This window comes from Bubalus bubalis, chromosome 1 (genome assembly GCF_019923935.1).
Source record: "Bubalus bubalis isolate 160015118507 breed Murrah chromosome 1, NDDB_SH_1, whole genome shotgun sequence".
Lineage (NCBI taxonomy): Eukaryota > Metazoa > Chordata > Mammalia > Artiodactyla > Bovidae > Bubalus > Bubalus bubalis.
This window is the reverse complement of record NC_059157.1, coordinates 177,906,847-177,934,781: the sequence shown is the minus strand read 5'-3', so window position 1 is coordinate 177,934,781 and position 27,935 is coordinate 177,906,847. Positions and strand designations below refer to the sequence as shown.

Genomic DNA, 27,935 nt, shown 5'->3' with positions numbered 1-27,935 from the left:
TGATTCTTTTTGACCCCATGGACTGTAGCTTGCCAGGCTCCTCTGTCCATGGAGTTCTCCAGGCAAGAATACTGGAGTGGGTTGTCATTCCCTTCTCCAGGGGATCTTCCCAATCCAGGGATCGAACTTCAGCCTCCTGCATTACAAGCAGGTTCTTCACCATCTGAGCCACAGGGAAGCCCAAATATACTTAGACATTTAATTTAGGATGAAAAGGATATTATTCTATTCAGGGTCATTGGTAATATCAGTTTCTCTTATCAAAGACATCAACGATTTCTGTATCACTAAATCCAGTGGACATTCTCAGTCCTCATGTTTCTTGATCTTCCAAGCAGCACTTGACCCATCTTGCCACTTCTTCTTTGAAGCATCAGGGCACTATACTCTCCTGGTTTTTTTCTAGCAATTCTCTCATTCCCTTGGTGATCTTATCCTACCTCAAGACTTTAAATATCTATGTGCTGACAGCTCTCAGACCTATTTCTTCAGGATGGCATGGTCTGCTGAACTCCAGGACTAGACATTCAGTTTCCTATCAACGTTTCCATCTGGACTTTAATGGGTTTCTCAAAATGGATAGGTTTAGATCTTTCATGAACCTTTCCCAAAGTGCTCTTCTTCTGTAGCCTTCCTCGTCTCAATAAATGGCAAGACCAGCCTTGCATTGGCTCAGGTCAAAAACATTGACATAATTTTGACTCATATTTTTCTGTCAAATTCCAAGTTCAATCACTCAGAAATCATGTTTGCTCTACCTTAGGATATAATCTAAAGCATAATCAAATTGGCATGTACGTCTTATCACTTACACTGGCATTATTTTGAGTCAAACACCCCATTTAGGGTTATTGCAGAATCCTTCTAACTGACTTTCCTGCTTCTGTCTCAGCCTCCTCTCCCAGTTAATTTAAAAAATATTAAATACTCTGTTTATTTACTTGTTTATTTATTTTTATTTTTGGCTGCACTGGGTCTTGCTGTGCAGAGAATCTCTAATTGGGGCAAGCAGGAACTACTCTCTAGTTGAGGCGTGCAGACTTCTTATTGCAGCAGCTTGTATTGAGGACAGGGTTTAGAACACAGGCTCAGTAGTTGTGGCACATGGGCTTAGCTGCCCCTTGGCACATGGGATCTTTCTGGAGCGGGGATGGAATCCATGTCCCCAGAATTGACAGGCAGATTCTTAACCACTGAACCACTGGGGAAGTCTCCCAAATTTTGAACACTTTAAATTTTCTAATGTAGTACATACTCAGGGAAGTACATAAAGTATGTAAAGCAATTATTATTAAGTACAGATTCATGTAAATAACACCCAGATTGAGAAATGGCCCTCCAGGGACTTCCCTGGTGGTCCAGTGGTTAAGGCTCTGTTCTGCCACTGCAAGGGGGTGTGGTTTTGATCTCTGGTCAGGGAACCATGATCCCATATTCCGTTCAGCTCAGCCAAAAAATTTAAAAAAAGAAAGAAATGGCCCTCCAGGAGCCCTGCTCTCATCACCCTCCTAATCATTATTGTCTCCATCTATCCTGCCTAGAAGTATTTATTTCAACTTTTATGGTAATTTAAAAATTTGTTTTGCTTTTTGCTTTAAAATTTTATTCATGTCTCACTAAACAGTGGGGTAATGCTGCCTATTTTACCTTTAAAGTAAATATAATATACATTCTCTTGTGTGTGACTGTGACTTGTGCTTTTAAGGTTTATCCATGTACTTTGTAAAAGTATTTCATTTTAATAGTGGTATAGCCATTACAAATCATGCTGACGTAAGCATTCTTAAACATGTATCTTGCTGTATACATGTTTCAGTTTCTCAAGGTCATAGGATATACATATCTTCAGCTTTTTTAGGTAACACTTGTTACCAAGAAGTTGCAGCAATTTACACTTCTAGTAGTGTGTGAGAATTTCACTTGTTCTATGTCCTTGCCGACTGCATCGATGGCATCACTGATTTGATGAACATGAATTTGAGCAAGCTCCGGGAGTTGGTGATGGACAGGGAAGCCTGGCGTGCTGCAGTCCACGGGGTCACAAAGAGTCAGACATGACTGAGTGACTGAACTGAACTAATGTCCTTGCCAGCACTTTTATTGATGTAATTTAACTAATGCCAGTTTACATGTGGTGTGGTCTCTTCTTGTCTTAATTTGCATTTACGTGACTGATGAGGTTGAACCCTTTTCATATGTTTCTTCTATTTATTTATTTTTTGTCTATGCTGTGTGACTTGTGGGATCTTAGTTCCCTGACCAAGAATTGAACCCTGGCCCTTGGCAGTAAAAGCAAGGAGTCTAACCGCTGGACTGCCAGGGAATTCATTTTTATGTTTCTTTTGTGGCATGCCTGTTCATCAGTTTTGCCCATTTTTAAAAATTGAGGTTTTCATTTTTTCTTACTGGTTTTTAGCAGTTCTCTATATGGTCTGGATATAAGTATCAATTATGTATGTTACACCTGTTTTCTTCAACTCTGTGATGGGAAGTTTTCTGTCTCAATGCTATCCTTTGGGCAGAATTGAAAAAGAAATCTTTTTATCTTGAAATTTCAAATGTACAGAATTCTTAACTGAGAATGGGTTATATATATCATGTCCCTTTACCTTATTAATGTTTCAGTGTATAATTCTTAAGAACTTATATAACCAGTTGTTAAATTCTAGAGGTTTAACAATGATATAATACTTTTGAAAAGTTGTTGACTTATTTTTGACTGTGCTGGGTCTTGCCGCACACACTCCTCTCGAGTTGCAGTGAGCAGAGGCTACTTTCTTGTCGTGGTGCTCGGGCTTCTCTTGCAGTGGCTCCTCTCATTGTGAAGCTTGGGCTGCAGGCATGCGGGCTTCAGTAGTTACGGCACATGGCTCAGTAGTTGCGGCTCCCAGGGGCTAGAACACAGACTCAATAGTTACGGTGCGTGGGGTTATTTGCTTCAAGGCACGTGGGATCTTCCCTGACCCAGCATCCAGCTAGTGTCTCCTGCACTGGCAGATGGATTCTTCACCACTGAGCCATCAGGGAAGTCCAGATATAATACTTAAAAAAAAGTCATAGAATATACTTAAGAAATGGTTAATGTGGTAAAAATTTGTTACGTTTCTGTGGCCTTAGGTACATTTATATACTTGTGCAACCATTACCACCAGAAATTTTTCATATCTACCACAGTTGAAACTCTGTACTCATTAAATGTTAGTTCCTCATTCCCCACTCCCAGTCTCTTTCTATCTCAGCATTTTTGGACTCATATAATATTTGTCTTTTTGTGACTGGCGTATTTCGGTTAGTATGTTTTCACGGCTCATGCGTATGGTAGCATGTGTCAACCTTCCTTTATAAGAGTGACTATATTTCTTTGTATCTACTACTATATTTTGTTTATTCATCTGCCAGTGAGCATGTGAGTTGTTTCCACCTTCAGGTTCTTGTGAATAATTCTGTAATAAACATTGGTGTATATATATCTGTTTGAATCCCTGTTTTCAAGTCTTTTGAACGTATAGTTAGGAGTGGAGTTCCTGGGTTCAGTTTGGCTCAGTCACTCAGTTGTGTCCAACTCTTTGTGACCCTGTGGACTATAGCTTACCAGGCCTCCCTGTCCATTACCAATTCACAGAGTTTACTCACACTCATGTCGATTGAGTCAGTGATGCCATCCAACCATCTCATCCTCTGACGTCCCCTTCTCCTCCCACCTTCAATCTTTCACAGCATCAGGGCCTTTTCAAATGAGTCAGTTCTTTGCATCAGATGGCCAAAGTATTGGAGTTTCAGCTTCAGCATCAGTCCTTCCAATGAATATTCAGGACTGATTTCCTTTAGGATGGATTGGTTGGATCTCCTTGCAGGCCAAGGGACTCTCAAGAGTCTTCTCCAACACCACAGTTCAAAAGCATCAGTTCTTCAGCACTCAGCTTTCTTTATAGTCCAACTCTCACATTCATACATGGCTACTGGAAAAACCATAGCTTTGACTAGATGGACCTCTGTTGGCAAAGTAATGTCTCTGCTTTTTAATATGCTGTCTAGGTTGGTCATAACTTTTCTTCCAAGGAGCGAGTGTCTTTTAAATTCATGGCTGCAGTCACCATCTGCAGTGATTTTGGAGCCCCCCAAAATAAAGTCTGCCACTGTTTCCCCATCTATTTGCAATGAAGTGATGGGACCAGATGCCAGGATCTTAGTTTTCTGAATGTTTTAAGCCAACTTTTTCACTCTCCTCTTTCACTTTCATCAAGAGGCTCTTTAGTTCTTCTTCACTTTCTGCCATAAGGGTGGTGTCATCTTCATATCTGAGGTTATTGATATTTCTCCCAGCAATCTTGATTCCAGCTTGTGTTTCATCCAGCCCAGCATTTCTCATGATGTACTCTGCATATAAGTTAAATAAGCAGGGTGACAATATGCAGTTTTGATGTACTCCTTTCCCTACTTGGTACCAGTCTGTTGTTCCATGTCCAATTCTAACTGTTGCTTCCTGACCTGCGTGCAGATTTCTCAAGAGGCAGATCAAGTGGTCTGGTATTCCCATCTCTTGAAGAATTTTCCACAATTTATTGTGATTCACATAGTCAAAGGCTTTGGCATAGTCAATAAAACAGAAATAGATGTTTTTCTGGAACTCTCTTGCTTTTTCCATGATCCAACAGATGTAAACAATTTGATCTCTGGTTCCTCTGCCTTTTCTAAATCCAGCTTGAACATCTGGAAGTTCACGGTTCATGTACTGTTGAAGCCTGGCTTAAATAATTTTGAGTATTACTCTAGTAGCGTGTGAGATGAGTGCAATTGTGTGGTAGTTTGAGCATTCTTTGGCATTGCCTTTCTTTGAGATTGCAGTGAAAACTGATCTTTTCTAGTCCTGTGGCCACTGCTGAGTTTTCCAAATTTGCTGGCATATTGAATGCAGCACTTTCACAGCATCATCTTTTAGGATTAGAAATAGCTCAACTAGAATTCTATCACCTCCACTAGCTTTGTTCATACTGATGCTTCCTAAGGCCCACTTGACTTTGCATTCCAGGATGTCTGGGTCTAGGTGAGTGATCATACCATCGTAATTATCTGGGTCATGAAGATCCTTTTTGTGTAGTTCCTCTGTGTATTCTTGCCACTTCTTCTTAATATCTTCTGCTTCTGTTAGCTCCATACCATTTCTGTCCTTTATTGAGCCCATCTTTGCATGAAATGTTCCCTTGGTATCTCTAATTTTCTTGAAGAGATCTCTAGTCTTCCCCATTCTGTTGTTTTCCTCTATTTCTTTGCACTAATCACTGAAGAAGGCTTTCTTATCTTTTCTTGCTATTCTTTGGAACTCTGCATGCAAATGGGTATATCTTTCCTTTTCTCCTTTGCCTTTACCTTCTTTTCTCAGCTATTTGTAAGGCTTCCTCAGACAACCATTTTACTTTTTTGCATTTCTTTTTCTTGGGGATGGTCTTGATTCCTGTCTACTGTACAATGTCATGAACCTCTGTCCATAGTTCTTCAGACACTCTGTCTATCAGATCTAATCCCTTGATTCTATTTCTCACTTCCACTGTATAATCATAAGCGATTTGATTTAGGTCATACCTGAATGGTCTAGTGGTTTTCCCTACTTTGTTCAATCTAAGTCTGAATTTGGCAATAAGAAATTCATCATCTGAGCCACAGTCAGCTCCCCGGTCTTGTTTTTGCTGACTATATAGAGCTTCTCCATCTTTGTCTGCAAAGAATATAATCAGTCTGATTTTGGTATCGATCATCTGGTGATGTCCACATGTAGAGTCTTCTATTGTGTTGTTGGAAGAGGGTGTTTGCTATGACCAATGTGTTCTCTTGGTAGAACTCTATTAGCCTTTGCCCTGCTTCATTCTGTACTCTAAGGCCAAATTTTCCTGTTACTCCAGGTGTTTCTTGACTTTCTACTTTTGCATTCCATTCCCCTATAATGAAAAGGACATCTTTTTGGGTGTTAGTTCTAGAAGGTCTTGTAGGTCTTCATGGAAGTGTTTAACTTCAGCTCCTTCAGCATTACTGGTTGGGGCATAGACTTGGATTATCATGATGTTGAATGGTTTGGTTTGCCTTGGAAACAAACAGAGATCATACTGTCGTTTTTGAGATTGTATCCAAGTACTGCATTTTGGACTCTTTTGTTGACTATGATGGCTACTCCATTTCTTCTAAGGTATTCTTGCCCACAGTAATAGATGTAATGGTCATCTGAGTTAAATTCACCCATTCCAGTCCATCTTAGTTAGCTGATTGCTAAAATGCGACGTTCACTCTTGCCATCTCCTCTTTGACCACTCCAGTTTGCCTTGATTCATGGATGTAACATTCCAGGTTCCTATGCAGTATTGCTTTTCACAGCATTGGACTTTGCTTCTATCACCAGTCACGTCCACAACTGGATGTTGTTTTTGTTTTTGCTCCGTCTCTTCATTCTTTCTGGAGTTATTTCTCCACTGATCTCCAGTAGCATACTGGGCACCTACCGACCTGGGGAGTTCATCTTTCAGTGTCCTGTCTTTTTGCCTTTTCAACAAAATGGTTATTCTGTTTAATATTTTGAGGGAACATCACACTGTTTTTGCACAGTGGCGGTACCATTTTACATTTTCACCAACAGTGCACAAAAGTTCCATCTTCTCCACCTCCTTGCCAGCACTTGTTTTCTGTTTTGATGATAGCTATCTTAGCTTGTGTGAAGTAATATCTCATTGTGGTTTTCATTTATATTTCCTAATATAATTCGTGATGTTGAGCCTCTTTTCATATTATTTGTCATTGGTAGGGGCTTCCCTGGTAGCTCATTTGGTGAAGAACATGCCTGCAGAGCAGGAAACATGGGTTTGACCCCTGGGTTGGAAAGATCCCCTGGAGAAGGAAATGGGAAGCCACTCCAGTATCCTTGCCTGGAAAATCTCATGGCAGAGGGGCCTTGTGGGCTGCAGTTTATGGGATCGCAAAGAGTCGGGAATGACTGAGCAACTGATATTTTCACTTTCACATATCTTTTTTGGAGATGTCTATGTCTTCTTGATTGGATTGTTTTTGTTGTTGTTGAGTTGTAGAAGTTCTTTACATATTCTCATATTACCGCTTAACAGATACATCTTTGAAAATATTTCCTCCCATTCTGTGGGCTCCTTTTATATTCTGTTAGTGTTTTTTGCACAAAAGATTTTAATTTTGATGAAGTCTATGTACTTTTGTTATCTCTGCTTTTGTTGTCATACCTGAGAAATCTTGCCAAATCCAGTGTCACAAGACTTGCCCTTTTTCTTTTCTAAGTTGTATAGTTTTAGCTCTTATGTTTGGTCCTTTTGAGTTAATTTTTGTATATGGTATTACATAAGGTCCAATTTCATGTTTTTGCATGAAGGAAAGTTATGACCAACCCAGATAACATATTAATTTTTTTTCAATTTGTATCTAATCAGGTTTTTTTTAATATAAATTTATTTATTTTAATTGGAGGCTAATTACTTTACAATATTGTATTGGTTTTGCCATACATCAACATGAATCTGGCACAAGTGTACACGTGTTCCCCATCCTGAACCCCTCTCCCAATTCCCTCCCCATACCATCCCTCTGGGTCATCGCAGTGCACCAGCCCCGAGTATCCTGTATCATGCATCGAACCTGGACTGGAGATTTGTTTAACATATGATATTGTTTCATGTTTCAATGTTTCAATGCCATTCTCCCAAGTCATCCCACCCTCGCCCTCTCCCACAGAGTCCAAAAGACTGTTCTATACATCTGTGTCTCTTTTGCTGTCTCGCATACCCTGTCTCACAGGGTTATCATTACCTAGATAGCATATTAAAAAGCAGAGATATTACTTTGCCAACAAAGGTCCGTCTAGTCAAGACTATGGTTTTTCCAGTGGTCAGATATGGATGTGAGAGTTGGACTGTGAAGAAAGCTGAGCGTCGAAGAATTGATGCTTTTGAACTGTGGTGTTGGAGAAGACTCTTGAGAGTCCCTTGGACTGCAAGGAGATCCAACCAGTCCATCCTAAAGGAGATCAGTCCTGGGTGTTCATTGGAAGGGCTGATGCTAAAGCTGAAACTCCAATACTTTGGCCACCTGATGCGAAGAGTTGACTCATTGGAAAAGACTCTGATGCTGGGAGGGATTGGGGGCAGGAGGAAAAGGGGACGACAGAGGATGGGATGGCTAGATGGCATCACCGACTCGATGGACGTGAGTCCGAGTGAACTCTGGGAGTTGGTGATGGACAGGGAGGCCTGGCATGCTGCAATTCATGGGGTCGCAAAGAGTCGGACATGACTGAGCAACTGAACTGACTGACTGATCCAGTTTTCCCACCAATATTTTTTTTTATTATAGTTTATTGAATTTAGTTTCCTGTTCTCTACAGTAGGTCCTTGCTGTCCTATTTTATATATAGAAGTGTGTATCTGTCAGTCCCAAACTCCAAATTTTTTCCTCTCCCTACTCCTTCCCCTTGGGTAACCATAGGCTTGTTTTTTATATCTAGGGGTCTGTTTCTGTTTTGTAAATAAGTTCGTTTGTATCATATTTTAGATTCTACATATAAGTAATATCCTATGATATTTGTCTTTCTCTTAGTCCCTGGTGACTCAGATGGTAAAGAGTCTCCCTGCAGTGTATGAGTCTTAATCACTGGATCACCATGGATGTGTTTCATTCTGTTTTATGGCTGAGGGCTGCTGTCTATGGGGTTGCACAGGGTCAGACACGACTGAAGCAACTTAGCAGCTGTAGCAGCAGCAGTATTTTATTGTATTTATGTAGTACATCTTCTTTATCCAGTCATCTCTTGATGGACATTTAGGTTCCTTCCATGTCTTGGCTGTTGTTAATAGTGCTATTATAAATACTGGAGTGCATGTATTTTTTCTGAATTAGAGTTTTCTCTGAATATATGCCCAGGATTCCAGCATAATGCTGGATTCCAGCACCATTTGTTGGAAAGACTGTTCTTTCTCCATTGAATGGTCTAAGGATCATTGTTCAAAACCACTTGACCAAGTATGGAAGGGTTTATTTCTGGGCTATTTGTTCTGTTCCATTGGTCTGTATGTCTGCTGTTATGCCAGTTCCACACTGTTTTGATTTTTATAGCTTTGTAGTAGGTTTTGAAGTCACAAAGTGTGAGATCTCCAACTTAGTTCTTTTTAAAAATTGCTTGACTGTCATTCTTCCATTGCATCAATTGAGATGATTTGGGTTTTTTTTTCCTTCATTCTATTAAGGTGGCATATCACATTGATTAGTTTTTGTCTGTGGACCCATTCTCAAATTCCAGGAATAAATCCCACTTGATTATGGTGTATAAACCTTTTAGTGTTCTCCTTTGGTTTGCGCATATTTTGTCTAGGATTTCTATGTCAATATTCGTAAAGGATAATTGTAATTAAAAATATATATATATTGTTTGACTGCATGCAGAGTCTCTTGAGGCTCCACATCAAATTTAGGATGGATTTTTCTATTTCTTCAAAAATGTAATTGGGATTTTGATAGGGATGACATTGAATCTGTACATTCCCTCTGGTAGTTTTGACATCATAACAATATTGAGTCGTTCAATCCACAAACAGCTGTCTTTTCCGTTATGTCTTCTTTAATTTCTTTCAGAAATGTTTTGTAATTTTCATTGTACAAGTTTTCTTTTTTTGTTTTTGCCTTTTTGCATTATTCCTAAGTGCTTTATTCTTTTAGAAGCTATTGTAAATGAACTTGTTTTTGTAACTTCCTTTTCAGATTTTTCATTGTTAGTGTACAGAAATGCAACTGATTTTGATGTGTTAATTTTGTATCCTGCAACTTAATTTGTTCATTCTAATTTGTGTGTAATCTTTAGGGTTTCCTGCATATAAAATCCATGTCGTCTGCAAACAGAAAATTTTATTCTTTCTTTCTGATTTAGATGCCTTTTTCTTTTTTTTGATTGTTTTGATTAGGTCTGTGTTGAATAGAAATGAGAAAACGGGCATCCTTACCTTGTACCTGTTCTTAGAGGAAAGCTTCTAATCTTTTACCATTGAGTATGTTAGCTGTAGGTTTTCCATATATAACCTTAATCATGTTGAAGTAGTTTCTTTCTAGTTTTTTGAATATTTTTATCATGAAAGAGTGTTCTGTCAGGCTTTTTTTGCATTCAGATGATCATGTAATTTTTTTCTTTGTTTTTTGTTAATGTGGTATATTACATAGATATTGGTGTGTTCAACCATCCTTATATTTCAGGAAAAAAATCTTCTTTGTTTTGGTGTATAATACCTTATAAAATATTGTTGGATTAGGTCTGCTAGTATTTTGTTGAGTATTTTTATGTCAATGTTTATATGGGATATTGATCTGTACTTTTCTTGTAGTGTCTTTGTCTGCTTTGGTATTAAGGTCCTTACTAGTTACAGGTCTATTCATATTTTCTACTTTTTCATGATTCAGTCTTGGTAGTAGGGTGTATGTTTCTAGGAATTTGTCCATATCATCTAGGTTATCCAATTTGTTGGTATAGAATTGTTCATAGGACTCTTATAATCTTTTTATTTCTGTAGAATTAGTAGTTATGTTTCTACTTTCATTTCTGTTAAAAAATTTTTTTTGTCTTGGGCAGCGCTGGATATCCATTGCTGCATGTTCGTTGCTGCATGTGGGCTTTCTCTAGTTGTAGTGAGGTGAGTGGGGGCTACTCTCGTTGTGATGGGTAGGCTTCTAATTGCAGTGGTTCTCTTGCTGAAGAGCACAGGATCTAGGGTGTGCATGCTTCAGTAGTTGTGGCTTCTGGGCTCTAGAGTGTGGGCTCTGTAATTGTGGCAGGGATCGAACCTGTGTCCCCTGCATGGGCAGGTGGATTCTTAACCACAGGACCACCAGGAAAGTCCCCCCACTTTCATTTCTGATTTTAGTAATTTGAGTCTCTTTTTGCTAAATATTGCTAAATATTTGTCCATCTTGCTAAATATTTGTCAATTTTGTTGATCTTTTTGAAAAACCAACTTCTGGTTTTACTGATTTTTTTTCTCCCTCTATTTTTTCTATTTTTCACTTATCTCAGTTCTAATATTTATTTCCTTCCTTCTGCTCTTAAGATTTAGTTCTTTTTTTCTTGTTAAGTTCCTTAAGGTGTAAAGTTGGGTTCAGAACTTGCTTAGTGTAAATGTTTACAGCTTTAATTTCTCCTCTTAGCACTGTTTTAGCTGTATCTCATAAGTTTTTGTATGTTTTCATTTCTTGATATTTTTTAATTTCCTTTGATTTCGTCTTAGTCCATTGGTTGTTTAAAGAGTGTGATGTTTAATTTCCATCTATTTGTAAGTTTCCAGTTTTCTTTCTGTTTCCAGTTTCATTCCATTGTGATCAAACAAGATAGTTTGTATGATTTCAATTCTTAAAAATTTCTTAAGCTTGTTTTGCATATGACTAACATGTAGTCCATCTCATGTAATACTTTTGTTTACCAAGCAGATTCCAATTCAGTCAGTTGTCCCAAAAATGTCCTTTATAGCATTTTCTTTAGTACAGGATCCATTTTAGGATCACATATTGCATTTACTTGTTATATTACATTAATTTCCTTTACCCTGTGACAATTCCTCAGATTCTTTGTCATGACATTGAAGGCTGCAGAATGAATTATCTCATAGGTTGTTGCTCAGTTTGGGTTTATCTGGCATTTCCTCATGATCAGATTCAGATTAGATATCCCAGACTGTCTACTACATTAGTGATATTGTCTCCTGCTTAGATGATCACATCTGGAGGCAAGTGGTGGCCATCTGCCCTTCATTGATGATATTAATTTGATCATTGTTGAGGTGTTGTCTGGTTTCTCCACTGTGTAGTTACTGTTTTTTCTTTGTAGCTGATTCTCACTGAAAAGATGCTTTGAGGCCAAATAACTGTTCCACATTATACTTTTGCTCCTTGATTAATATCTATCGATTATTCCTGTCCAAACCAATCTTTACAAGGTGGTTATTTTCCAGCTCCACCACTTGCTTCATATTAATTGGCATTCTACTTTAAGGAAGAGCCCTGCATTTCTTGGGCATTTGTTCATTTCACTGACTTAATACAGGTTCATGGATTTCAGATTTTACTGAGTGGTTTATAATCCATTACTATCATTATTTTGATGCTCAAATTGTCCTTCCCTTAGCCAGTGGGAGTTCCTGTAAACTGGCTTCTGTGCCCTTTTGATAGGAGAACCAGTGTCAAATGAATACTTTATGGATAGTGTGTTTAAGTTCTTGAACCTTTTCCAACCCTGAAGTCATGAAGATACTTTCTGTTTTCTAAAGGCTTTTTCATTTTGTGTTTTATATATTCATCTAAAATTGGAGTGGCTTTTACACATAGAGGCTAGTTTGATTTATTAAAAAATTTTTTTTCCAATTCAGGTACCTAGTTGACATCTAGCCTTATATTGAAAAGAACATTGTTTCCTGCTCTGTAATGTCATTTATGTCACGAATCAAGTGTCCACATATCAAGAGTGTTTATTGCGCTTTCTCAATCCGTTTGCTTATCTCTGTGGCAGTCAGTATGATACTATCAATGACAATGGCTTTATAATAAATGCTAATATCTGGTACGACAAGTTGTGCCCCCTTATTTTCTTTAAGTCATATGGATATGGGATATTCTTGACCCTTTGCATTTCCACATATTTTACAACTTTGAGATATAATCGATATATGGTGAACTGTACACATTTAAGTTGTGTAATTAAGAGTTTTTTCACGTATGTTTATAGCCATGAAGCTATGACCACAATTAAGATAATGAACATAGCCATTACTTCCCAAAGTGTCTTCTTGTATCATTGTAATTCATTCTTTCCTACCTCCCAGCCCTGTCCTCCGGTTCATCTGCTTTTTATCACACTAGATTAATTTGCATTTTTAATAATATTATGTTGATATAAACAGAATCATACAAAATGACATTTTACAAAATAACATTTTGTATGTACAAAATATATACAAAAAGTATGTACTTTTTTTTTCATTCACAGTTTTCTAAAATTTTATTTTATTTTATATTTGACTCCACTGAGTCTTTGTTGCTGTGCATGAGCTTTCTCTAGCGGCGACAAGCAGGGCCTGTTCTAGCTGTGGGTATGTGCTTCTCATTGTGGTGGCTTCTCTTGTCACAGAGCATGGGTTCTATGCACGTGGGTTTCAGTAGTTGCGGTCCTCGGGCTTAGTTGCAGGACTAATCTTCCGGGACCAGGGATTGAACCTACATCCCCTGCATTAGCAGGTGGACTCTTAACCACTGGACCACTAGGGAGGTCCACTATGTACTCTCTTTTTGTTTGTTTTGTGACATGGGGCTGGTTTCATTCACTTAGGATAATTATTTTGAGATTCATTTGTTGATGGAATTGGGCTGTTACTAATTTTTGGCTGTTACAAGTCATGCTCTTATGAACATGTGTTTGAGTCCATGTGTAGAGTGGAGAAGATAGACCTCTCTAGCTAGGCCATTCTAGCAATATTCCAAACCATGGAGCCATAAAATAAAGATTGATACACACAGGTAATAATCTAAGGACTAATGTCCTTTATATAAAAACATCTATCCAGTAAGAAAATAGGCAAAGAACACGAACAGTGAGTCGACAGATAATTGTAGTAAGATATTTATCACAAGATTGCTTGCTATAGCAAAACTCTGGAAACAATCTAAAGACCATCAGTAGGTGACAGCAGTAAATATGTCATACATATTTTACTATCCTCATGTGGAATGATCATCAGGAAGTTCCAGAACAGTGTGTGGGGCACTGTGCTAGAGAGAAAATAAGAAGGAAAAAATATATAAATGCTCCCATATGCATGGATGTCAGAGAAACTGACAGCAGTTGCCTTTGGGGATGGAAATTGGAGGCCTGGAAATAAGGGCTGGCATGTAGACTTACATTCCACTGTATCCCCTATTCTGGTTAAATATTTTATAATATGTCTTTATTATCTTTAAGTTAGAAACTAGAAATCAAAGCCTATCAGTCTCTCAGAACATCAAACATTGATTATTATCATTATCTCCATTTGGCTTCACTTAAAGTGACTGGTTCATTTTAGGCAAGCTGCAGACCAGTGCCTTTCTTCGTCTATAAATAAGGTGATAATAGTAACTAGGCTTTAATGACACAGTCTGGTGAAGTGCTTAGAAAAGTCCTTAGTGCACAGCAAGGTCTGCATCAGGGCCGCTTGTTAGGGTGTGGCCCTACAGATGAGTGACCCTGAGATGTTAGCTACACTGCAGGTCATTTTGCTGAGAGAGAACCAGGCAACAAAGATGTTTTGATGGCAAGGCAGGGCAAACATGGGTCTTTACTTTGGTTAGGCATCTGTGAGTGTATCCTAACCTGGTTCTGCCACCATGTCACCACCTTCTCTGAGACTGAACTTTCTGGAATTCTCTGGTTTCAGGACACCTCCTACTTATTCATCACTGGCCCTGACGTTGTGAAGTCTGTCACCAATGAGGACGTTACTCAGGAGGAACTCGGGGGCGCCAGGACCCACACCACCATGTCAGGTGAGGGGCCTCGAGGCTCACCTCACTGTGGTCAGACACGGAGAGGAGGCGTTGCTAGAGCTGACAGTCTGTTACAAATATCGCTTCATTGACAGAGTTTATTTGAATAGACTGTAGTGTGATGTATTATCTACAGATAGTAATAAATGTGGATTTATATCTCAAACTCGTTAACTAACGGGGTACTTCTAATGCTTTTGTAGTCTTTGAAAATGTTGAACTAACGAGAATGATGGCTGTAAGAATTATGATTCATGTGAGTATAGTTGAACTTAAAAAATTGCATTTTGATGTGACTTTTTAAGAAGAGTATAATTATTTGGCTGTGCTGAGTCTTAGTTGAGGCAAGCAAGATCTTTAGTTGTGGTGTGTGGGATCTAGTTCCCTGATCAGGGATTGAATCGGGCTTTCTGCGTTGGGAGTGGGGAGTCTTAGCCGCTGGACCACACCAGGGAAGTCCCTTGGTGTGGGACTTCTTTTACTCCAAAGTTGGGGTATGTTTTAAGAGTCAGCAGCATCTTACCAGTCACCATTGGCCAGTGACCACATGGTCAAGACCTGTGTGCTCACGAGGTTGGTCATAGCTTTTCACCTCCTTAAGGTTAAGTGTCACATATGCTGGAAGATTATCCTTTGCTTTCACCATTGAAAGGTGCTGTTTATACACAGAGGCATGTAATTGGGAGCAGAGGATGAATCTGGTATTAGAGAAGACAGTTGTTGGAATAATGACTGGAATTCCATAATTCCTTGGCAAAAGACCTCGAGTTGTGAAAGTACTGCGTACCACACAGCAAGCAGTGTAACTGAAGATGGGAGAAATTGCCTCTCTGAGAGATTTCAGAGCATCGAGGGGCTGGTGGATGATCTCTGCACCTCGCTGTATTGTGCTTAAGGCATTGGGTCATCATTTGATTGTCCGCATTTCTTTCTTAGTGTACATCTAGTCGAGGTATGTCTTAATGTCCGTGAGGTCTTAACATTTGATGAAATCTGCTTAAAAAATAAAAGTCAGATCTCTTGATTCCCCCTACCCACAGAAGTTGTTCCTCCCCTATCTTGGGTGGGGGTCACCTTGACATACCTCTTTCTCTCACCCCTCAGGTCCTTTTAGCTCTCAGGCCAGCACACTTCTCACTGCTGACCCACAGCTTGTCACATTCCTATCTCAGGGCTCAATTGGCAGCAGTTTTTTTCTTACTGGAATATAAAATAATGTTGCGACTTTTTTTTTTCCCTTTGTTCGTAGTCTTGACTTTATTTTAGATTTATAGATCTGATTTTATAGATCACAGTGCAGAAGTTCTTAAATTAATACCATGATTGGAAATTAACCATGGTGTTTTCAAAAATGTATGTATTTATTTAATTAGAGTACAGTTTTGTAATGTGTTCATTTCTGCTGTACAACAAAGTGAGTCTGCTATATGTATACATACATCCCCTCTGTTTTGGATTTCCTTCCCACTTAAGTCACCACAGAGCACTGAGTAGAGTTCCCTGTGCTATGTAGTAGGTTCTCATTGGTTATCTATTTTATATATAGTAGTGTCTATATGTCAATTCCAATCTCACAATCCATCCCACCCTAAATAATGTTGAGTCTTGATGGAGTCTTAGATTTGATGAAATATGCAATTTTTTTCCTGACTGCAATAGTATTACATGTTTGTGGTAGACAATTTAGAAACTATAGGAATAAAAATCACTAGGAATTTTATACCCAAAGATAAACACCATTCACTTTTTGGTAATACCCTGCAGTCTTTTGTGCAGATGGATGTGAATGTACAACTGCATACTCAAACATAGGTGTATAATGTTCATTTGTGGCCTGTTTTTTCATTTGACAGGTTAATGTAATGATTGACTGTTTGTGACATTATATTTTCTTCTATAACATAATTTTAGCTTTAAAAGCATCATTTGGTGTCCTGAATCTTAGGCTCTTGGGCTGTGTCTGATGCGCTTAACTCTGTAGTCTTAGAGTAAGACCCAAAAGATGCTCTAAATGCACACACACATATATATATTTATTTTTTAGTAATAGCTTTATTGAGATATAATCCACATAGTGGGCTGCATTTGAGAGAGGGGCCAGGGGAAACCCCAGTGACTAGGTGATATTAGGGCAAAAACTTGTATAAGAAGTGATCCCTGTAGGGGTGTAGATTCGGAGCAGAAGAAACAGGCTGCATAGACAGAGGATCAGCCTGAAGGTGTGTGGTGGGGTGCCATCCTCAGTGGAGGTGGGCAGCAACAGGGCTGTCAGCCGGCCTGCCCTAGAAGGGGCAGGTGGGCATGAAGTTGCATCTCTGGGCTGACAGGTGCCCTGGCTCATCACGTCCTCCCTGTCTTCTCAGGCGTGGCCCACAGGGCTTTTGAGAATGACGTTGATGCCTTGTGTAATCTCCGGGAGTTCTTCAACTACCTGCCTCTCAGCAATCAGGACCCAGCTCCTGTCCTTGAGTGCCATGACCCCAGGTGAGTTGCAGGTTGGAGTCCTTCTCTGGTCCCTCTGGTCTGGCTGGATCTCCAGGATCTGCCCTGGTGGGCAGCTGGAGTAGACTGTGGAGTGGAGTCAGGTGTAGGCATGGTGGTGGCATGTCTGGGTACAGAAGCCAAGAAAGGTATCATTTATTTATTAAAATTTTTTTTCTTTTAGAGTTTATTTTTGGCCATGCTGTGTGGCATGCGAGATGTTAGTTCCCCAACCAGGGATTGAACCTGTGCTCCCTTCAGTGGAAGTGTGGCGTCTTAACCACTGGACCGCCAGTGAAGTCCCAAAAGATTTTATTTTTATTTTCCTTTTTCCTCTCTGTAATACCTGACAAGTAGCTTGGGAATAAAAAAAATGGGGCCCCAAAATATTATTTCTGGCAGTCTTAATTTGTTCAGAATTGAGATGGATTTTTTTTGTTTGTATTAACATGAAGTAAATCAGTGTGAACTGATACAGACAGCGTGCCCTTTAGGAAATGTGCTTATGCACACTTGCGTGTGGCCAGAAGCTAGGGTAGCCCTGGGGAAGGCCGTGTTGCTGGCCACCCTGTGGAGACCTTCTCCACTTTCCTTCTTGCTTATTTGGGCCACTGTCTGATGTGGGGGCACGCCACAGAGTGAACCGGACACCCATCTGGGGAACCACTGCTCCAGACCTCTGGTGGCTTACTTCTCCACTTTGTTTCCTCTCTGATTTTGAAGCGCTCACTTGGCTTACACGACTTCTGTGGAAGGATTTGAAATTGTGTCCCTTGAGAAGAAGCCATTTTCAGACCCTCCCCTGTGGGTGGACCTGGGCTCCCACCTTCTGGGCTGTGTCTGGGCCAGAGTTGCTCTGAAGAGTCGTGTCCCCAGGACCCCGCCCTGTCTGCCTGCCTTACTCCTCAGGGGACCCAACCAGTGGCCCACTGCGTGTGGTCATGAAAGGGAGGGTGGTCACAAGGCCCAGAGCAGTGGACACAGCCTCCTTTTCCGAGTCTCTGCACTGTGTGGGTGTCCTCGAAAAGTTTAGGGCATCTTTGAAGGTGTTATGGAGCAAGGGCCTACACATGTCTGAATAGCCTACTTTGGCCCAGCCATAGCTGCTTTCTGTTCAGTCCCAGGGAAGCTGTATGTGTCTGAGTAAACAGCGAATGAACAGTAAGGGGGGCCCTTTGTTACTGGGTGGGGTGATGCCCAAAACCCCAGTGTGGGAATTGTCTTGTTCCCACAGGACAAATTGGACGGGCATTGTCTTGTTCACTGCATGTCTTTAGTGCCCTGTACAGTCCCTGGAATGTAGGAAGTGTTCGGAGGATAAATGAAGGCATCACCACATTCAGGGTAATAAGCTCATTTTTTCCCTCTAGATGAAAATGGGAAGATCTTCTGGGTTAATATCAAGCTCAGGTTCATTTTAATGTGGTGGTAGCATAGGAATGTATCTTTGGGGACTGCTTTGCAAGCCTGGCAGGGACAGAATCAGTCCAGCCCCTACACTCTGTCTCCCCCATTTCCCTCTCCTATCCCCCACCACCCACAGAAGGCAACCTGCTCTTCCATGTTGATTAAATCTACTTCTCTTTCTACCCAAAGTGACCGTCTGGTTCCTGAGCTTGACACAATTGTCCCTTTGGAATCTACCAAAGCCTACAACATGGTGGACATCGTACATGCTGTGAGTCCCACATCTGTTTGTCTGTCTGCTGGCTTGGCAGTGTGCATGTCCTGGTGCTTTGGCTCAGTGAGGAAGTGCAGGACCCACACGCCTTCAGAGCAGGCACCACAGGCAGGGCATGGGGTGGTGCAGAGCCAGGGCACTGAGGAACATGTTGTGGGAAGAGTCAGCGGGTGTGGCCACCCTACTGGCTCAGATGGACCTGAGGGAGGGGCAGCATTTGGGCCAGCAGAGCCCAGAGGTCCTGAGCTGGCACTCTGTGGGGCCATGTGTCCAGAGCCTGGAGCTGAGGTGGGTTGACTCTTCACACACTTCTGTTTGGGCTCTCATGCTCAGAGGGCGTTTTGTTTCTCTAGAGAAAGGAGAGTTCACGAGGCATCCTGTGACATAGTTGAGGGACATGTTTGTAGGTCTGAGGAGCACAGGAGTCCTTTGTACCTTTTTCTTGGTGTAGTGGGTTCCTGGCTCATTAAGTGAAGAGGACAGTGTTGGAGTGAACTGGAGGCGCCTGTCCATGGCCATTGTCTCCCTCCTGCTTCCCTGTGTGCTCTGAGTGCTCAGCTCTTCTTGCTTAATTCAGCCCAGGCAGCTCTGTGGGGACAGCCTCTCCCAAGGCCCTGGCTCCCCCAGGGACCTGTTCCTTCTCCCCCGTGCTGTGGGAAGCCAGCGTGACTCAGCAGCTGATCCTTGTTGCCGGGATCATTGCCTGCTGAGCACCATGTGAGCCCTCTTCCTCCAGCATGCCCTCCTCTGACCTTGGCCTTCACTACTCTCTGCACCTCGCAGTTGTCCTGTCTGTCTCTCACTGTCTCTGTCCTTCCCTTTCTTCTGGAGCCCTCCACCCTTTCTGGGAACTTCCTTCCTGGCCCAGCTTGGACTCTGCCATTGTGCCAGATGTTAGTAGCCAGGCCCTGTTCTTAGTGACACTGTGATGGACAAAACCCTACCTTGGCGACCTCACCTCTGGGTAAGAGATTCAGAGAGCAAAAGCATACCCAGCGTGGGTAATTTTAGGTCCAAAACTACAGTGAATAAGGTAAAATGGGATCTTTGTTATCAGTGCCCCGATTCTCCTTTGATCCTATGGAGCGCCATCCCTGGTTCAAGACTGCAGTCATCTGCCCATCCACCCGTGTTGCTAGCCTGCTGGGGGGAAGCCCTGGAGCCTCGCTCCAGCCTGAGCTGGGCCCTCGGTGTGCCTCTCTGGCCCCTGGCTTGAATATGTGCTGTGAACCTCCCCTCAGCCCCTGGTCTTATCTTCTTCACTCTTCCTGATCCAAACCCTAACTTCCTTGTCTACTCTGCACTCGGATCACAGGACATTGGCATTTCCTTTATGGAGCAAATTAAGAGCATCAGGTTCCTCGAGCCCCGTAGGTTCCATTTCTCCCCTCCACCATCCCCCTCCCAACCCCCCACATCATATCTCCTCAGGGTCAGGGAATGAGGTGCCTTCACCGGGGCTCCTTGCTCCATCCCTGTCTATCTGGCCTCTTGCTTTCTTACCTGGTTTAACTTTTCCCTCTCATAACTCTTTCCTCTGGGCAATCAATGTGTTTGAACATGTATGGACTTCTTGTCTGCTAAAACGTGCCCCTCTTTACCTGTATTTCTGCTTAACTGCTGTCCACAGTCTTTTCTCCCTTTTTCCTTCATCTCCTCATGTCTCTTCTTCCTTTATTCCTCTCTGGAACCTGGCTTCTGGTTTTGTCCCTCTGTTGAATGACAGCCCTCCTGATGACTTCTCCAATTGCTAATTCCAGGGGACCAAGAGCATTACATGGGTATAGTTACAGAGGTAACCATTATTATTATTTTTTTTTTAAAACAATTACAAGTCTTCTAAAAACAAAGCAAGATTATGTAGAGTAGCTCAAATGTATCACATAGAGAAACAGAGAAGCCTCCCTGGTGTTCTCTTCCAGGCACTGTTTCCCCCTAAACCTTTCAGGGAAACCACCATCCTGACTTTTAATAGCATAGTTTAGTTTTTCTTGGTTTTGTATATTATAGGAATGGAGTCATACAGTGTGTGTTCTTACCTGTCTGGCTACTTTGATTCAACAGGACAATTGGAGTTTGTCTGCATTGTTGCAGCGTGTATTGTTCCCATGGTTCTTCACCTTCTGTATGAACAGACCACAGTTTATCTACTGTTGATGGGCATTTGGATAATTCTGGTTTGAGGCTATTGCAAATAGTTCTGATATGATCATTCTGTTATATGATTTTGGCAAAAAAAGAAAACAAAACTTTCACGTCTCTGAGTCCATACTGAGAGTGGAAGCACCACATCACAGTCATGCATACACGGAGCTTGAGTGAACGCTGCCCAAGTGTTCTTCCTCTTAAAAGGACACCAGTCCTTTCGGACTAGGGCCTGAATCTTTATGACCTTGTTTACTTTATCTCCTTAAAGGTCCCGTCTCCAAGTATAATCACACTGGGTGTTAGGTTTCAACATATGAATTTGGAGGGAGGGGGTACACAGTTCAGTTCATAAAGTGCCATAATAAGAATGTGCAAGTTTTCTTTCTTTTTCTATGGACTGAACAACTGAAATAGCATTGGGGTTTTCTCCTCTCTAAAAATGTGGGAGAAATTCTTATAAAATTGTCAGTGCCTAATGCTTTATTATTTTTTTGATGGAGGAGTAGCTTTTTGATAACTTCCTCTGCTCTTTAATGCTAATGTCTCTAAACTTTATCTTTGCTGGGGTCCGTTTTGGTAAAGTATATAAATTTTTCTCTGTGACTCTATTTCGTCCAGATTTTTAATTTTACCTGCATAGGGTTATGTAGGGTTATATAGTCTCAGATCAGCAAAATCTGTTTCAGTGGTTTTCTCCTCTGACATTTTGTATTCTGTATTTTCTTGATAGTTACCTAGTAGTTGAAATCTTTTATTGAGGTATTTTGAAGGGTCAACTTTCAGAGTTTTTTCTTTTTTAAGGCTGTTTTTTGCTTTTGTATTAACCCCTTTTCTCCTTTTATTTAATCATTTTTTCCCCTTCTCAGATTTTTGAACCAGAAGTCTAATATATTTTCTTTAATTTTGATAAAGTCACATCCAGCTGCAGGGGAAGTTAGGAAATAGGGCCATTTGGCCGTCGTTTCTGTTACAGTGGTAGAAATGGAAGCTGGATTTTTGGTGGATACTTAGGAGTCTCTGCTACACTCTCTTAATCCTTTTAAAATAAAAGTAAATAATATGTACAAAGGAGAAAACATAGTATAGAAACATGTAAGGTGAAATGCAAATTTTTTCTCTCCTTATCAGTCTTTCTCAGAGGTAACTACTATTAAGTTTCTTGTGTATCTTTTCAGAAAACAAATTATATGTCAAATATGTGTCAATATATTTACTTTTAACTGAAAAAAATTATTATAGACACTTGCACACCTTGCTGGTTCTCACTTTCTTTCCCAATCATGACATACAAATTTACCTTATTCATTGTGGTGGCTGTATATTATTCCATTGTATGGATGGAACATTATTTAAGCATCACTGTACTGATGGACAGTTTAATCTTTTATAGTTTTTGCTTTTACAGTAGTGATGCAGAAAACATCTCTGTGTATCAATATGCTTTTGTGACTGTATCCATTGGATCAGAATGGATATTTGGCCAGTAATGGAATTTGGCCAGAGAACAAAAGTCTTAAAATATATATATATATATATCTTTTTTTTTTTTTTTAAGAAAAAAAGGCAGTGGGGAAGGTGGTATTTCTGGGTAGTCATGGTCTTCTAAATCCAAAACTGTACACATCCTTGAAAAACTGTATGTAGGTCAATAAGAAGGGAAAAAAACCTACCAACTCCATGCGTTTATTGTAACTGGAAGACAGGAAACCATAAACTTAATATAAAAATGAGTGGAACAATAAATACCACTTTCTAGTTGGACTGTTTCTTGAGTTTTGGCTATAAGTCTCTGTGGAGAGCTAGAAAAAGTGTCGAGATGTTGCTCAGAAGAAAGAGAAGGGAATTTAGAAGAAACCACTCAGAAAGTTCACTCTAAGAGTGAAAATATTGGAAAAGAGTCCTGTTAGTTTAGAAGAGTTAGTTCAGAGGGGAGATTTAAACATGCACAAGAATCAAGAAGACAGTCATGGAAGGGTATTCCTTCTTGGGAAGAAAAGATTTAAAGGAAGAGTCAGGCACCTCTCAGTTCAGTTCAGTCGCTCAGTCATGTCCGACTCTTTGCGACCCCGTGAACCGCAGCACACCAGGCCTCCCTGTCCATCACCAACTCCCGGAGTTCACTCAAACTCATGTTCATTGAGTCAGTGATGCCATCCAACCATCTCATCCTCTGTTGTCCCCTTCTCCTTCTCCCTCAATCTTTCCCAGCATGAGGGTCTTTTCAAATGAGTCAGCTCTTCGCATCAGGTGGCCAAAGTATTGGAGTTTCAGCTTCAACATCAGTCCTTCCAGTGAACACCCAGGACTGATCTCCTTTAGGATGAACTGGTTGGATCTCCTTGCAGCCCACGAGACTCTCAAGAGTCTTCTCCAACACCACAGTTCAAAAGCATCAATTCTTCGGCACTCAGCTTTCTTTATAGTCCAACTCTCACATCCATACATGACTATTGGAAAAACCATAGCCTTGACTAGACAGACCTTTGTTGACAAAGTAATGTCTCTGCTTTTTAATATGCTGTTTGCTGCTGCTACTGCTGCTGCTGCTGCTAAGTCTCTTCAGTTGTGTCCTACTCTGTGCGACCCCATAGATGTCAGCCCACCAGGCTCCCCCATCCCTGGGATTCTCCGGGCAACAACACTGGAGTTGGTTTCCATTTCCTTCTCCAATGCACGAAAGTGAAAAGTGAAAGTGAAGTTGCTCAGTTGTGTCCGACTCCTAGTGACCCTATGGACTGCAGCCTACCAGGCTCCTCTGTTCATGGGATTTTCCAGGCAAGAGTACTAGAGTGGGTTTCCATTGCCTTCTCCAATATGCTGTCTAGGTTGGTCATAACTTTCCTTCCAAGGAGTAAGCGTCTTTTAATTTCATGGCTACAGTCACCATCTGCAGTGATTTTGGAGCCCTCCAAAATAAAGTCAGCCACTGTTTCCACTGTTTCCCCATCTATTTCCCATGAAGTGATGGAACTGGATGCCATGATTTTAGTTTTCTGAATGTTGAACTTTAAGCCAACTTTTTCACTCTCCTCTTTCACTTTCATCAAGAGGCTCCTTAGTTCTTCTTCACTTTCTGCCATAAGGGTGGTGTCATCTGCATATCTGAGGTTATTGAGGCACCTTTGGAAATTATGAAATGAGAGAAGAATAAAGAAAGAGATAAATTTATGTGTTTGCAAGATAAAAACAAAAATTTGAAGGTCGTCATACCCCTTTCCCTAGCACTCTAATATCAAGACACCCATTAACTAAATGGCACTTTGTTATACTGACAGAAGAGGGTGCTCTTGAACTGGGAATCTTGTTCACCATCAAAACTGCCAACCTGTTCATTCAGATACAAGTAATTTATCTATATAAAGTTACTAAAATTAGAAAACCAAAAATGAATGAGAAACTTCAATTGACAAAACTCCTTTCAGAGTAAGAGTTCATTCAGCAGATGATCACCCTGCAGTTGTGTTCAGGAGCCTCAAATCATTTGAATTGTGAAAAACAGAAACGAATAATGGAATAGACATAAAATAGGAAGAAGTAAAAGTTAGTGATGACTGAATTAAAATGTGGGGAACAAAATCACATATCAGAAATGAAGACAATTATAAAGTGCTCTAGGGAGAAAATTTGAATGAAATTTAATAAGGAATGTTGAAGAAAGGGGGAAGACAACCAAGAATATAAAGAAAAAGAAAAAAAATCAGAAAACAAATGATTAAAGTGGCAAAGAAGACTGAACATACATATAACTGGAGGGTCTGACGAAGGACAAACAGGAATAGAATTGATGTGTAAAACTGTAATCCAAGAAAGCATTCCAGAAATAAGACCCAGAGCCAAACTCCCACTGAGTATATGGGAAAATTAACCAAGAATGATGAAACTCTAGTTAATATCCACGTATAACCATTAGATTAAAAAAATCCTCAGATTGGTTATAACTGAACACATAATGCACATACAAACAGGACTTTGAGGCAAAAAGATGAAAACTTACAAGGTTAGCAGGACTAGAGTAGCAGCAGATTTCTCAAAAGCAACAGCAAAGCAAGGCAACAATAGAAAAACACTTCTGGAGACTCCAGGAAAGAGTATGGGACTGAGGATTTTATGTCTGGTCAAGCTGATGTTCATGTATGAAGGCTAAAGAAAACTAGTTTTAAATAGGTAAAACGTTGGGAATTCTGTATTCCCAGGTGTTTCTTGAAGCTACCAGAGGATGAGATTCATCCAACCAAGAGATAACTAGAGAAATTTTAGCAAAGGGATTGATGGTACTTATTTAATTATAAGGCTAAAACTGGGTTGGGAATGAGTGTTTCAATTGGAGAAAAAAATGTGACTGAAAGATGAAAGAGAAGGTTGAGGGAAAGAGTATAACAATAAGTTCACTGATAATTGTGGCTCAACAGATTTTAAAAGTAGACAGCTCAGTTAATAAAGATATTACATGGGGAAACAGACTAAAGGCATTAAAAAGGTATAATTGCAGTGGCAACCACTAGATCAAAAATATACATCTTTTAAAATAACAACATAAAACATCGTTTAGAACAACAAATACAACATGATAATTGTATAATTATAATAATAATTGAATAATTATATAATATTGATAATTGAATAATTATAAGAATAAAAATCTGAAATAACAATAAATATGAATGGCTTAACTTATTAAATTCATCTCATTTATTAAAAGAAAAAGATGTTCAATATACCTCATAAAGCAAAACCATCTATATGTGATGTACAGGAGACAAAGTGATTCTGAAAAGTTAAACATAAGGGATGGGCAAAGGTATGTCAGGAGAACAGAAATAGCAAGTATGTGTGGGCCTAATATTCGATGATGTAAAATTGAAATATTTACTGTGACAAGGAAAGACATTTTCAAATGTTAAAAGCCATAATCCACAATAATGATAGAAAGATCTATGCCCTAAATGATACAACTGCCATCTTTGAAAAAGAAAAGCTATAGGATATTCAAGTAGACATAGGTAGAAACAACTAAACACACCATAATTAGTACAGTGTACATGAAATGGACAAAAAATTAATATATGGACGATCTCAGTAACACCATAGATAGATAGTATGAATGTATTTCAGACTTTACAGCCTGTTAAAAAGCAATGAGGAGAAGGTAATGGCAGGCAACCCACTCCAGTACTCTTGCCTGGAAAATCCCATGGGCAGAGGAGCCTGGTAGGCTGCAGTCCATGGGGTCGCTAAGAGTTGGACATGACTGAGCAACTTCACTTTCACTTTTCACTTTCATGCACTGGAGAAGGAAATGGCAACCCGCTCCAGTGTTCTTGCATGGAGAATCCCAGGGATGGGGGAACCTGGTGGGTTCCATCTATGGGGTTGCACGGAGTCAGACACGACTGAAGTGACTTAGCAGCAGCAGCAGCAAAAGGCAATGAATCTTATTCTCAAGTGCACGTGGAACATTTACAAAAGTTGATCACATATTTGGTCAGAAGGAAAGCATCCTAGCAGCCCATAAAGCAAAATATTATAAACAACACTGATCAAAACTAGAAATTTATAGCTACAACAATAAATATACTCATTTGGAAATAAATTTTTTGTTAAACAATTCTTGGATAAAAGGAGAAAATATAAGCCAAAATGACAGAATTATAAGGTGGTGCTAGTGATAAAGAACCCGCCTGCAAGTGCAGGTAGATGTTAAGAGATGTAGGTTTGAGTCCTGGGTCAGGAAGATCCCCTGGAGGAGGGCGTGGCAACCCACTCCATTGTTCTTGCCCACCAGGCTCCAGTCCACATGGTCTCAAAGAGTTGGACATGACTGAAGCAATTTAACTTGCACACATGACAGAATTAGAATCAAGATGATAAAAACACTTCATATCAATATCTACAGAATACTCTCTGTGAGAGGAAGAAAATGTATAGCCTTCAATGCTTAGTAAAAAATGAAAGAAGGAAAAGAAACTAAATTCTGTACTCAAAAAGCTGGGGAAAAATAAAATATTCTAAAGAATTATAAGAATTTAATAAAAACAGAAATTTTATGATTTAGGATATAGAAAAACAACTGTAGCTAATGGAATAGAATAACTACTAGACGAGTTAAAAAGACAAGGAAAAAGTGCAAAGGTAGAAATATAGATCAATGAAACAAAATAGAAACTCCAGAGATAAATCCATGCACCTATGGACACCTTATCTTTGACAAAGGAGGCAAGAATATACAATGGAGAAAAGACAACCCTTTAAGTGGTTCTGGGAAAACTGGTCAATCACTTGTAAAAGAATGAAACTAGAACACTTTCTAACACCATACACGAAAATAAACTCAAAATGGATTAAAGATCTAAATGTAAGACCAGAAACTATAAAACTCCTAGAGGAAAACATAGGCAAAACACTCTCTGACGTAAATCATAGCTGGATCCTCTATGACCCACTTCCCAGAGTAGTGGAAATAAAAGCAAAATTAAACAAATGGGATCTAATTAAACTTAAAAGCTTTTCCACAACAAAGGAAACTAAAAACAGCCTTAAGAATGGGAGAAAATAATAGCAAATGAAGCAACTGACAAGGAATTAATCTCAAAAACATACAAGCTGCTCATGCAGCTCAATTCCAGAAAAATAAACGACCCAATCAAAAAAATGGGCCAAAGAACTAAACAGACATTCTCCAAAGAAGACATACAGATGGCTAACAAACACATGAAAAGATGCTCAACATCACTCATTATCAGAGAAATGCAAATCAGAACTACAATGAGGTACCATCTCATGCTGGTCAGAATGGCTGCTATCATAAACTCTACAAACAAAAAATGCTGGAGAGGGTGCAGAGAAAAGGGAACCCTCTTACACTGTTGGTGGGAATGCAAACTAGTACAGCCACTATGGAGAACAGTGGAGATTCCTTACAAAACTGGAAATAGAACTGCCATACGACCCAGCAATCCCACTGCTGGGCATACACGCTGAGGAAACCAGAATTGAAAGAGACACATGTACCCCAGTGTTCATCACAGCACTGTTTACAATAGCCAGGACATGGAAGCAACCTAGATGTCCATTGGCA

At 40.1% G+C, this 27,935-nt stretch overlaps 1 protein-coding gene across 3 annotated transcripts in view; it reads left to right on the top strand.

Moving 5' to 3' along the window:
- The window catches only part of PCCB (propionyl-CoA carboxylase subunit beta), a 92,606-nt gene that overhangs the window by 23,756 nt on the left and 40,915 nt on the right, over positions 1 to 27,935 (top strand). For all 3 annotated transcript variants that reach the window (XM_025291362.3, XM_025291351.3, XM_044946856.1), the window contains exons 7-9: positions 14,442 to 14,550; positions 16,914 to 17,034; positions 18,628 to 18,709. In XM_025291362.3, coding sequence (XP_025147147.1) covers positions 14,442 to 14,550; positions 16,914 to 17,034; positions 18,628 to 18,709 — 312 coding nt within the window. The remainder of the gene's footprint in view (positions 1 to 14,441; positions 14,551 to 16,913; positions 17,035 to 18,627; positions 18,710 to 27,935) is intronic.